Source organism: Gossypium raimondii, chromosome 13 (genome assembly GCF_025698545.1).
Source record: "Gossypium raimondii isolate GPD5lz chromosome 13, ASM2569854v1, whole genome shotgun sequence".
Taxonomy (NCBI): domain Eukaryota; kingdom Viridiplantae; phylum Streptophyta; class Magnoliopsida; order Malvales; family Malvaceae; genus Gossypium; species Gossypium raimondii.
Genome location: NC_068577.1, coordinates 46691023 through 46703135, shown reverse-complemented (window position 1 = coordinate 46703135; position 12113 = coordinate 46691023). Strand labels below are relative to the sequence as shown.

Here is a 12113-nt window from a genome sequence, read left to right as displayed (position 1 = left end):
ATAATTAAACTAACTTGACTTAATTTAATGATGCAAAATTAACTAACATGAAAGTTACATAATGCATGACTTTATTAAATGCGAACACATATTAATGATGTGCAAACTATGGCATAATTAAAAACACAAATTAAAATAACTAAAATTAATGAATCAAAGTCCGTATTTTCCAATGACCAAATTAACAAACTAAAATTAAAAGCTTCATTTTGCACTTGGGCCTCTCGAGTTTGGGCCAATCTCGGTAGCATCGAGTTGTGTCGTAACATGATGCGTTTGGGATCGCATCAGGATTAGAAACATGACTATTGCTTTCCAATTGGCTGTTTTTGCATTAATTGCTGAAAATTTTTAAAATTTTAACTTCTTTATATATTTATTAGAATTTTTTAAAATTTTCTATAATTTTCTAAAAACATAAATTTTGAAATTTTTATAAATATTTTGAATTTTAAAAATTATTTAAACTTTTTTAAAATATTTTGAAACTTTTTTAATTTTTGTTGAGAGAAACCAATTTGTTCATTTTCAAAATTGATAGGGACCAAAAGGGTATTTACACTAATTTTTTATTCTAATTATTTGAGTTGTTCGCATTATAAAATTTAACTTGACTCGAACTCAAAACTCGAATTACTTATTCAAGTTGACTCGAATAACTCGATTCAATTAACTCGAAATTTGAATTTTTTCAAATTTTTTCGAAACGCATCGAATTTTGCTAACCTTAAAAAGACCGATACAAGGAGCAAGCCTTGAAAAGAAAAAAAATTCGAAATGGTTCAACTAGGGTGGAAAACCTAGTTCAGCAGATCATGCCCTGAGAAGCAAAACCGAAAATAATTTTGCTAGAGCAGAAATACTGGAACGATGGATGGTCATTGAAAAGGAGAAATTATTTTATGGGCCCTTCCCACCACATCATTCATGGTCCCTTTCCAATTATTTAATGACATTTCAACCATATTTTCCATGTCATTGCCACAATTTTGGTAAGTTTCTTACTCTGAACCCTAAATCCCGATCCTCAAACCCTGAACCTTGAAACCCGAACTCGAATCATGAATCCTGAACCTTAAACCCAAACCCCAAACTTGAACCTCAAACTAGGATCTCAAATCTCAAACACTAAACCCAAACCTTGAATCCTATATCTTGAACCTTGAAAGGGTTTAGAATTTATGTCTGAGTTTACGGTTCATAGTTTAGGTTCAAGATTCAAGGTTCTAGGTTTGAGATTCAGTGTAAAAAAATTACCAAAATATTAAAAAAATTACTGAAATGTAATTAAATAATTAAAAATGGAGTATAAACTGCCCAAATACATAAATAAATAAAATCTTTTATGTCAGTAAATTTTCTTTCACCACTTTGGTTCCATAATCTGACTTCATCTTTAAGAATCCAACAGCAAATAAGAAACTGCCATGCTAATTTTTCTCATTATCATGCTTAAACTTGGTTGTATCAAATCCACTTGCAGTATCATATTATTGGTGGCATCGAACTTTTGATCCACTAATTTGGTTTTTGGAGGAATTAAACAGAAACTTGAGTTTCTTTGATATTCTCTTCTGAAACCTCATATTTTGTCCATTTTCTATAAAATGTAATCAACACAAGGGTGCAAGCTTGACAAGATAGACCACAAATTAAGCCTATCCATAAACCCTAATCACAAAGAAAAATAATAATTAGTGGGACAAAAATTAATTTTTTATAAAACTCCACTAACATTATTAAAACAATAGACATTATTATTTTTACGTTATATATAAAATTTTATTTAATTAATAATTTTAAAGAAAATGAAATTATTGAAGAAATAAAACGTAAAATGATTGTTTATGAGAAAAATGCATAGAATTCTTTCAATTATTTTTATTTTATTCTATTTCTTTTATAAAATAACATATTTTTAAAAATAATAATATATATTTCAAATCCAATAATTTTAATTAATATACCAAACAAATTTTAAATTTTAAATCTAATATTTATTTTTCAACAATTAAGTTTTCAATTTATCAAACAACATTTTATTATAAAAATAATTATGTATTTTTATTCATTTCATCGGATAAAAATTCTTTAATTGCAATTTAAATGTTAATGGAGAAAAATGGTTTGTCAATCATTTATCAAAAAAGGGTTTTCCGTATTGAGATTCATAATTTCCTCACCTTAACATACAGCTTAAATTTGAAACCGAGTACACTCGCAATTGGCATGTCAATGAAATAGAAAGCGCCCAAATTCACCAATACTGCCAAGCGTTGCCAACCACATCCCCTAGCAACCCCTGCAACACCACATGATGGAGGGCTTTAAGTTAGAATCGATCATTTCAATATGTAAATATGAATTGTCGAGCATAATCCAAACCTGATAATACGCCTTGTATGGCATCAATCACTATAGAAACAATGAGCAACGGTGTCAACTGTGCAAATTGTTTTATAATGGAATGGCTATCACTGAAGAAACCAGCCCAGATATCATGTCCCAAGGCTAAGGTTAGAACAACTACGAGCGCAAGAAGGATGGAGAGCTTGAGAGTGACTGTCATGGCATGTTTTGCCCGGTTTGGATTTCCTGCCCCCAATTCATTCGACACTCTTGTGCTGGGAAAAAGCACAACCTTATCTCAATATATATTTTATAATATCATCTTAAAAGTTTGAATTTGTATCTCCCCGTAAAAATACAATATGCCTACTATTCCAGTTAACGTTTGTTGGGAATACTAGATATTTTGATATAGACACATGAATAAAATCTTATTGATTTTCAAAGTAAATGAAAATTTTGAAAATAAAATTAAATAGATTAAACTCTACTTGTAGTCTATATTTTACTGAACATTGTGGATAATTTTTTCACTTTAATTTGATCAAATTTAGTCGCTATACTTTTTGAATTGACCAATTTTGGTCTCAGTTGTAGATCTAGTCTATATTCTCTAATAAAATCAATTTAAGTTCTTATATTTTTGAAATTTCAGTCTTAATGCAAATGACATTCGTTAATCCATTAACTGGAGTTTTAATGAATAATATGTTAAAATAATAAGCTAGCATAACATTACACACATGTTTGCCGCGTCAGATTTTGGAAATAGCAGCACTTCACTTAATGAATTTAACAATTATCATTTGGGAGAGTTAAAATTTTAAAATCTGAAAAAAACAGGGACTAAAAATGAACGAATTAAAATATAAGGATTAAATCCATAATTTTCATAAAGTATAAGGACTAAAAACAAAATTCAACCAGTTAAATATAATTATGTCAGGTATATATTTCTATCCAAATTCGAACAACAGAGATGAAAATTGGTGAAAAAGCTAACCTTCCAGCAGCACTAAGGCCGTATGTGATCATGTAGGCAATGTTTTCTGTATTCACACTGGAGGAGATGATACAAAAACAAATCTAAAGCTCGGTAAAAATGGATCAGAAAATATATGAAAAAAAAAAAAGATAAGAAAAAGGCTACCATATTGCAATCAATGAAGTTGTTATTTTTGAATTGGGCATCAGACCAGCTAAGAACACAAGAGTCTCAAATGCCCAGAACTCCAAACTAGCACAACATATGATCAACATTAGTGTTAAACTCATACTAATAGTTTTAAGGAAAATGAAGGGTTAAATAAATACTCACCAAACCATTGCTGCAGATGGAAGGGCTAATTTGGAGTTCCGGATGATATAACGAAATGATTCTAAAGAGAACCCGGTCCATGTGTTCTGAAATTTGTTGGCGAAAAGAACATATAGAGCTAATAAAAGAAATGATATCCAGATTGAAATTGAAGCCGCCATGGGAGCACCTTTGTACCCAACACTTGTCTTGTTTACCAAACTGTAAACAACCCCGAAATGGATACCCAATGGAACGACAGAAAACACGACCAAAGGTATAACAACGCTTTGTGTCTGAAGAAACCTCAATATGTTTTGCAGAAAACCATAAGCAAATAAACCAGGAATCAAGTACTTGATGTAAACAGCAGCAGCTCTCGAGATTTCAGGATCTTGGTGAAGCAAAACAAGGATTGGCTCAGTGAAGGACCATAAAACCGATATGATAATCGAGAAAAAGAAGGAAATAATGCAAGAAGCTTGAAGGTAAATCCCCAACATTTTGTACATTTTTGCACCAAATCCTTGACCACAAAGGGTCTCCAATGCTCCACTTAAGCCTGTCTGATTTCACAAAAATTTTGAGACGAGAACATGAAAAAGCATATTAAGGTTTAAACTAAGAGGTTACCATGAAAGCAAAACCAGTAACAGTGGCCCACGAATTGGCAAGCGTTGAACCAGCAAGCTCGACCTCACCAAGGTGGCCAGCAAACATGACAGAAACCATAGTAATTGAGAAGTAAAAAACATTGGATAACACCATTGGCACTGCAAACATGATTTGAGTCTTAGCCTCTCCTAAATCCATGACTTTTTTGCAACACCCTCCATTGGTTCCTTCTGGTCTACAGCCATTAGCACCCTCTACATTCAATGGACTTGCCATTATTGTAGTTTTAAATGGAAAGCTTATCTCGCTTCTGAGAGAGATGTTGCTCATAGCACATCAAATGTTGCGAGTTTTGCATTTTGGTCCTTATAGATTGTTTCAACCTTTTTTTATTTTTATTGTAATAAAACTTCTCCCTTAATTAATTTCTTTTCCTTTTATTTCTGTTCTTCAGTGTTTTATCAAGTTTTAGATTAATTTTTGACTCAAAGTTGTAAAAATTTTTAGAGAGATAAGTTTGATGGTGTTTTAAAGTCATAATAGCGTAAACTTTAATTTAATATTAAAATCGATATAATTCATAATAATCGTAATTAATCTATTAATTGAAGGACGCACACAATTCCATAGCTGAATACTCAATTTATTTTGTATAATTGATGGTGCGTCTCAACTTTGACTCTTTGACCCTTCGGGATTTGTGAGACCCAACCTTTTTCTACATTGGAAGCCGCCACCGTTTCCTCCATCCAACAAGTTTTCTATAATAATCTAACATTGAGTTGATTATTCCAATTTTATTTTTCAAAAATTTAATATCTTTAAATATAAAAAAATCAGTTCTAGTTATTATTATTAAAATTTTCGATTCATTTTAAAATTAAAAAAGTATTCACATGAATAACGTTCTATTCAAATTTATCATAAACTTAATAGTTTTTTATATATTAAGAAAGTAATTATAATAATTATCAAATACAATTAAAATGATGAAAGGTTGAAGAGTAATTTGGACACAATTGCAAATGGAGGGAGTAAATTAATGTTAAATTGAAAGAGAATGCACCCAAAGTGATTTCCTAAATAATTCTAAATTTAAATTTTGTATTCCGACCCGAACCGGTGGAAAGAAGCCTGGTAACCAGCCCAACTTTAGTGTCTTGGAAAGGAGTTTAGCCCATAACTTTGGGCTTGGGCAAATCTCACTTTTCTATTTTAAAACCAATTAACTTGAGTTCACGCAGTTTTTATTATACTTTAAATAAATTTTAAGTGTATAACACAACATCTCGATTTAAGTGAAATTTTATTAATTTTTATTACAAACGAGATGTGTTTTTAAATAGAGAAAAATAAAATTTGACACGTATTTTTGTTTTTAAATAAAATATGGTTTACTTTAAATATATACGAATAAATATTTTTTATTTTATTTTATTGGATCACATTTAATTACTAAAATTAAATTTATATTTTTAAAAATTATACGATACGTATTTAATAAGATACCAATTTTGGGTATTGTAAAAAGTGTTAAAAATATATTTTTCTCTGGACTTCATGTGGACCTAAAATTGTCATCTTTTTAGATTTTAACGTCTCTAAGAAATTTTAAATTTTCATTTTAAAATATGGTTTTTTAATAAAATCTTGTGTTTTCTTTAAATTGAAAATTTATTAATAATTTATCCACTTAATTTTTGAATTTCAACTGGAAAATATAGTTACATACAACATTTAAAATTTTTCTATATTTTTTATAGTTTTTAATAAATTTTATAATTATTTATAAATTTCTAATAATTCTTTTATGAATTTTATAATTTATATTTTTAAAAATTTTAATAATTTTTATTTAAATAATCAATTAAGTCCTTGTAAAATAAAAATAATAATTGAACCATCGCGTTATTATTTTTCCATGGTAGTTGTCACATCATCATTTTTTACCATGTTACTTGCCACAACCATTTGGGATTTAAGCTTTAACGCAAAAATGAATTCAATAAGTTTAATTGAGTATCAATCATGATTTAGAGGGTTGAATTTAGACAAGATTTCAAAAAAAAAAATTTCTAAGCTCAAGCCCAACTAGACTTGGCTCGCTGCAATGATTCATTTCATTATTTTAAAATAATAAAAATCTTTTTTAAATTTAATTATAAAATATATAAATTTATTTTTATATTTTTTGTATTTTTTTATTAGTAAATTGGATCGCCCCATGAATATCTTTACTCATTACTTACATCAAGCCATTAAGCACCGAACTTATTGCCACTCAAACTACTTACTCGATACCTACACAAATTCGATGGTCATCACACTTTAATCTATCTATTTTATTGGTATTGAAACTTAATATTTCAAACCAATACTAATAAAATAATAAATTTTATAATTTTAAATATTTTAATACGCTGTTAAGAAAGTTTTTATTTTATAAACTTTTATTAATTTTTGTAAATTTAATAATTTTCTATAACTTATTTGTACTTTATTATTATTATTTTAATTTTTTATATTTTCATTATAATTTAGAATATTTAATGATGCTTCAATATTTTTTATAATTTTATAATATTTTAATATTTTAAAATTTTAAAATTAAATGATCGATTAAGTCCAACAATATAATAAAAAAAATCAACTAAACCTTTGTAAAATAATAAAAGAACCAATTAAGTATTTGGGTCATATTTTTTTACGCCAGCCACCACATCATTATTTTTCATGTCAACTGCCATGTTAGTTTGCCATATTAGCACTTAACGACCATCAAGGTTTCAACGGAAAACGGCATTCAAGGGGCCTAATTGAGTACAAATCATTATTCAAAATGCTCAATAGAATACAATTTTTGACAAGAGACTTAGGGCACGTTTGATTCGCTGTAATGGAATAGAGCTGTAATGGAATAGAGGTGTAATGGAATAAAGCTGTAATAGTAATTCAATTGTTTGGTTGAATGGAATGGAATAGAACTGTAATAGTATTCTTGTGTTTGGTTGAATGGAATGATGTTGTAATAGCATAAGGAAAAAAACTAAAATGACTAAAATACTCTTAACATAATTTTTTTAGGTAGATAATTATTGTTATTGTTATTAAATTATAATAAGATTATTAATATAAATAATAAATATTTTAATCATATTTTAACATAATTATTATTAAATATAATTTAATAAAAATATATAATTTAATAAAATTCTTAATATAATTATTCTTATATGAATTTACTAAAATCATAATATATAATAATATAAAATAATATATAACCTACTTTATTATTTTTAAACCGCAATACATATTTAATGTGCTAAAATATCATTAATGAAACAAATAATTTAATTATTCTACAATTAAAAAATATTAGAAGTAATAAATAACTTAAGAATTAAATTTTGCATAAACATAAATATTCATATATTACCAAAATGTTACATGACTTCATTAGTTTTTATGTCATAATCCATATATTACAAACACAAAAAAGTCCCCAAAATATCATCAACAGAACCACGATTTTTAATGGTCAGCAAGAAATCTTCTGACCCATTCCAATCGAACAGAAGAAGGTAAACTGAAGAAAATGAACATTTGCGTTAGATGATCTGGAATTTTGCTCAATGCTCGATAGCGCTCATCCACAGTTAAACCTTCTATTTCACATAATGCTGGATATAAATTTATAGCTTCTTCTCGGATAACCTGAAATTCTTCTGATTTTTTTTGAACTACCACATCGGAGGCAATACTCCTACTGAGTTGGTCGCCAAGGGCTTTTATTGGTAATTTGCCAATTCTTTTTACATCTTAATTAATCTTCTCAATCAACTCCAATTTATATGATCTAGTTTCCACTTTTCAGGATTAATGGAACACTTTAGGCAACTTGACCTAGAAAATATATGAAGGAAAATGGATTTTTGTCCCCAAATCATAAACTCCATAACCCATCAATCTGGAATATTTGGTGAAAATTTGCGCAACTAATTATTTCACTCTATAAATTTAGTTACCATAAAGAAGTAGGATTTGCGTTGGATCTGTGGATGTGGGATTCAAATAAATGAAATGGGAAAGGGTTCAAGTGCAAAGGTAGACTTCAATGTAGGGGATGTAAAAGTGGTTTGATCATTGCGAATTTATGTGTCACGTTGAGGTATGGAATCAACCAGCCAACGAAAGGTCCTTCAACTTCAACTGTAGTATAAGGCCCTAGTGTGTTTAAGTGCTTAGTTTTCCTTCAAAATTAATAAATAAAAAAGTTGGCTCTGCTAGCTAGTAAATATTATTACTTAATGGGCAAACCCAGGTTCCAGCATACCATCAAGTGCTACAACTATATTAACATTGTAGGAGAGATCAGTCAACACATATACAACAAACACACCATTTCGTCAGCTCTCTGAATTTCCAGTATGATCTCTCTTAAATCAACGACGACTTGAGTGAGTGGCACGTGATATTCTTTTATCTCCAAAGTAAAAAATTTTCCTCAATCGTGTGGTGGGACAATCTTACCAGCACAGGTTCCAAAACCAACATTGTAACCATCTCCCTGTATGCAATTTATAATTCAGAAATTAATCACTCTATACTACTCCACATGTTCTTGTTCCTCCTATTGGAGGTAAAAGATTTTGGGAAACAATACATGACCATGACTCCACGTTCTATATAGTAACTTTCACTTTCAGCACGGATTTGGAGATAAACAAATTTATATTATCCTCGAGCTCAAACCTTAGATTCTAAACCCCACTATACTAAGCTTTTGAATTCCATTATTTTAAACCCCATCACTACCAAAACTTCAACCAATAACCCAGAACCAGAAAGATATCCTAAAATATTGTGGTTTCATTTCACCTGTTTAAAATTCCTTCAAGGCCAAAGACTCGAGCCTATCTATAAATTGCATGATAGGGAGATAAATGAGTTTGCAACTTAGTTTTAAAAACCATGTCGAACACAGAAAGTATCTTGCAGCAACCAGAGAAGATTACTTCATCTCCATCTTCTAAGAATTTTCGAGTTGTCCCATTTAATGGCAATGGTTTTTGTCCATTCCATGTTAGTTCCAGCAAAAATCCAAATGATTCAAATTCCTGCCCAAAATATAAGAGGCTAAACTTTAAGCAAACAGTACCAGACTCATTTATAGTTATTGCTTAAAGAATAAAAAAATCAGGCGCAGTATGACCGAATAATCATCATATTGTGACTCACATACCAAACAAGCAGCATGATCAACACTATACCAGAACTGACTCTCAGTTATTTTTCACTTCATCCAAGGCAATTAACATAAATACAGAAAACTATTGGAATATTCAAGGAAGGATTACATGCATCACTTTATAACCCAACTCTCAGTAGCATAACCATTCTATTCAATAAAAACTCAACTCTTAGTTTTTCAAAAAAAAATCAATGCAACTCTTCCATCTCATACTTTGCTTTAAAAGTAGTTGCAATAAATAATTAAGAGAATTGGTTTAAATGAGCTTTTCTCAAGGAATGGCCAAATGTAATATCCAAAGACCCATTTGGCTGTCTTATTCAGTGCATTGAAAGAACACCAGAGGCTAAGAGCAGTTGATTAAGTTGGGAAATTTCTAACACATAAACATATTCATTACTTGTGCATGTTTGTGTGTGGATTGGTAGATACATACATACAAAGCAAAAAGGATACAAAAGTGAAAGGTAATGTACTAAACATACAGCCCCACTAATGGTCCCAGTTCCAAGGAGATCGTCTGGCCTCAGGTTGCAACCATTAATTGTGTGAAGTGCTACTTGTTGAGTCACTGTCCAATATCTGTTAGAAGAGTTCAACAAAAATCAACATATATTTGAAAAGCAACAAATCAGTATATTAAGTACAACAAGAGATGCAACATCTTCAAGTTCAAAAAATACTCAAATTTTCTCCCAACATCAAATAATGAAACAATTTGATTCTTTCTTTCATAACATCATAAGGGAAAAGCAGCTATCATCTGAAAGGACTTTCAAAAGAATAAGAGCAGCAGTGAAATGGAATCCCTTACAGGTTCTTGAAATTACTTCTTGTAACCACGCATGAATCAGTTTGTCCAAAAGGTTTAATTTGAACCTAGAATCAAGAAACAAGTTCATCTTGGAAATTTTATAAAATTTAAGCACCTGTAACTCAATAGCAAGAAAATAACTTAAATTCACGATACTACAAACACATCATATCAAACTAGGAAACATCCACTAAAATAACTAGTGAAATACTAAAAATCAAGAGGTAAGCTGGATGCTACCTCCAGAACCAGAAAGATATCCTAAAACATGAACTCCATGTTAACATTAGGAAAATTCAAGAAATGCAAATAAACAGAACTCAACTAGTCAAAATCACAAGCCATTCGGAAAACAATAGAATCAGTCAAACATGCAATAGAATAAACAAGTATAGAACCACATTGAAAAGCTTTTCATCTGTTCAATCGAACATGCAATAGAAACAGTCAAAGATAAGCCCAATGGAAATCATAAGAAAAGATCAAAATTATGAGAACAAAAACAAATATTGCAGATTTGAGCAAAAGGAAAACTAACCTGTAAAATAAATAGGGGAAGAGTGCGAGCTGCTAAAAGAGTGATGGTAATGACCTGTTAGGCTGCTGTAGAGTTAGGAGTAGAAAGAAAAATGAAATCGATTTTACAGAAAAGACAAGAAAAGAAAAACAAGGAAAGAGTGCGAGCATTTTTCGTTATTGATAAAATGGAGAGAAGAAAAGAAACGTACGAGAATAAGAAGCAGAAATCGATGGAAGGGAAAAAAATTACCTTGCAATATGGAAGGGAAACGTCTGAGAGGATGAAGTTGATGAGGGCAGAAAATGGAATAGAAAATAAGAAACGGGAATGGAATCCCTAATCGGCGCTGAAGGGGGGAATGACTATTACAGCCAATGGGGATACTAGGGGCGGAACTGAATCGGGTTGTAATGTTATTACAGTCAACCAAACTCCCGTTTGGTGGTGGGCCCTCAGAATTGGGGGGAATGCATACCTATTCCCCCAACCAAACATGCTCTTAATTATTTTTTATAATTATTTTCCTAAGGTTTATTTAACATTTTAACCTAAAATAAACTAAGATTAAACATTTCTTTTTATAATTTGATGTCTTATAAAACAAAATAATGTAAATTAAGACAAAACACAAAAGCCAGATAAAACGAAAAACTAATATGAATCTGAATATGATGGGCGTCGAAACCACCAAATATAATTTTCTACGCTCTAACTTAATTAAATTGTAGTATAAAGTAGTAGGGTTGATCCCATAGGGGACTGAGACTCCTAATTTTCCTGTTTATGTAACCAGATTCCTAAGTCTAGGCAGCTGTCGTGTCCACGACCTGTGCGTTGTAGAGTTGAAAAAAATAAAATGGGGATTTTAGTTAATTAAGAAAATAAATAAACAAACAAATATAAAAATAGAATTATGATTGCAAAATAAAATTAAGGAAATTAAATTAAATCGATGAATCAAATATATTAATACTTACCCTTTGCCTCGATATACTTCGAAATTGAATCGATCATTGAAAGTAGATTTTCCTTTCCAAATGATAAGCTGGTTATAGCGATCAAAGACACCCCAACCGCCAACTTTTCCTTGTGTAGTTGGTTCTGATACGACCTGCAAACCAACTCTTACCGATTATCTAACCATGTAACACACTTGGACACGCCAATTTGTTCGCGGGAACTCAAACTCAACAGACGACCGGCTCGTTTTCTCAACTGTACGCCAAACAACTCCAACCTAACGTGCGCTTTTTGAATTGAAATTGAA

At 30.2% G+C, this 12113-nt stretch overlaps 1 protein-coding gene and 1 long non-coding RNA gene across 3 annotated transcripts; both read right to left on the bottom strand.

The window, feature by feature from the left end:
* Nucleotides 1-1264: 1264 nt before the first annotated feature.
* On the bottom strand, nt 1265-4643 carry LOC105783723 (protein DETOXIFICATION 18). Its single transcript, XM_012609336.2, has 7 exons — nt 4280-4643; nt 3668-4212; nt 3500-3586; nt 3353-3409; nt 2386-2624; nt 2184-2302; nt 1265-1671 (listed from the first exon to the last, which is right to left on the bottom strand). The coding sequence occupies exons 1-7, from the start codon at nt 4589-4591 to the stop codon at nt 1540-1542; spliced, it is 1491 nt and encodes a 496-aa protein (XP_012464790.1). The 5' UTR covers nt 4592-4643; the 3' UTR covers nt 1265-1539.
* Nucleotides 4644-8523: 3880 nt separating this feature from the next.
* On the bottom strand, nt 8524-11219 carry LOC105783724 (uncharacterized). Of its 2 annotated transcripts, XR_008192942.1 has the most exons (6): nt 11096-11209; nt 10865-10926; nt 10327-10391; nt 9998-10094; nt 9140-9378; nt 8524-8828 (listed from the first exon to the last, which is right to left on the bottom strand). It is a non-coding gene; the product is annotated as an uncharacterized LOC105783724 (long non-coding RNA). The 2 variants fall into 2 exon arrangements; XR_008192943.1 differs by lacking the exon at nt 8524-8828 and having other exon boundaries at nt 8836-9378; nt 10865-10918; nt 11096-11219.
* Between the last annotated feature and the right edge of the window lie 894 nt (nt 11220-12113).

Bases quoted from the DNA above. Each gene is read 5' to 3' on its own strand.
- LOC105783723 (XM_012609336.2), bottom strand. From the start codon at position 4,591: ATGAGCAACATCTCTCTCAGAAGCGAGATAAGCTTTCCATTTAAAACT. The intron at 4,213-4,279 runs GTAACCTCTTAG...TTGTGAAATCAG, and splicing joins TTACTGGTTTTGCTTTCATG to ACAGGCTTAAGTGGAGCATT. The intron at 2,303-2,385 runs GTTTGGATTATG...GTGGTGTTGCAG, and splicing joins CATACAAGGCGTATTATCAG to GGGTTGCTAGGGGATGTGGT.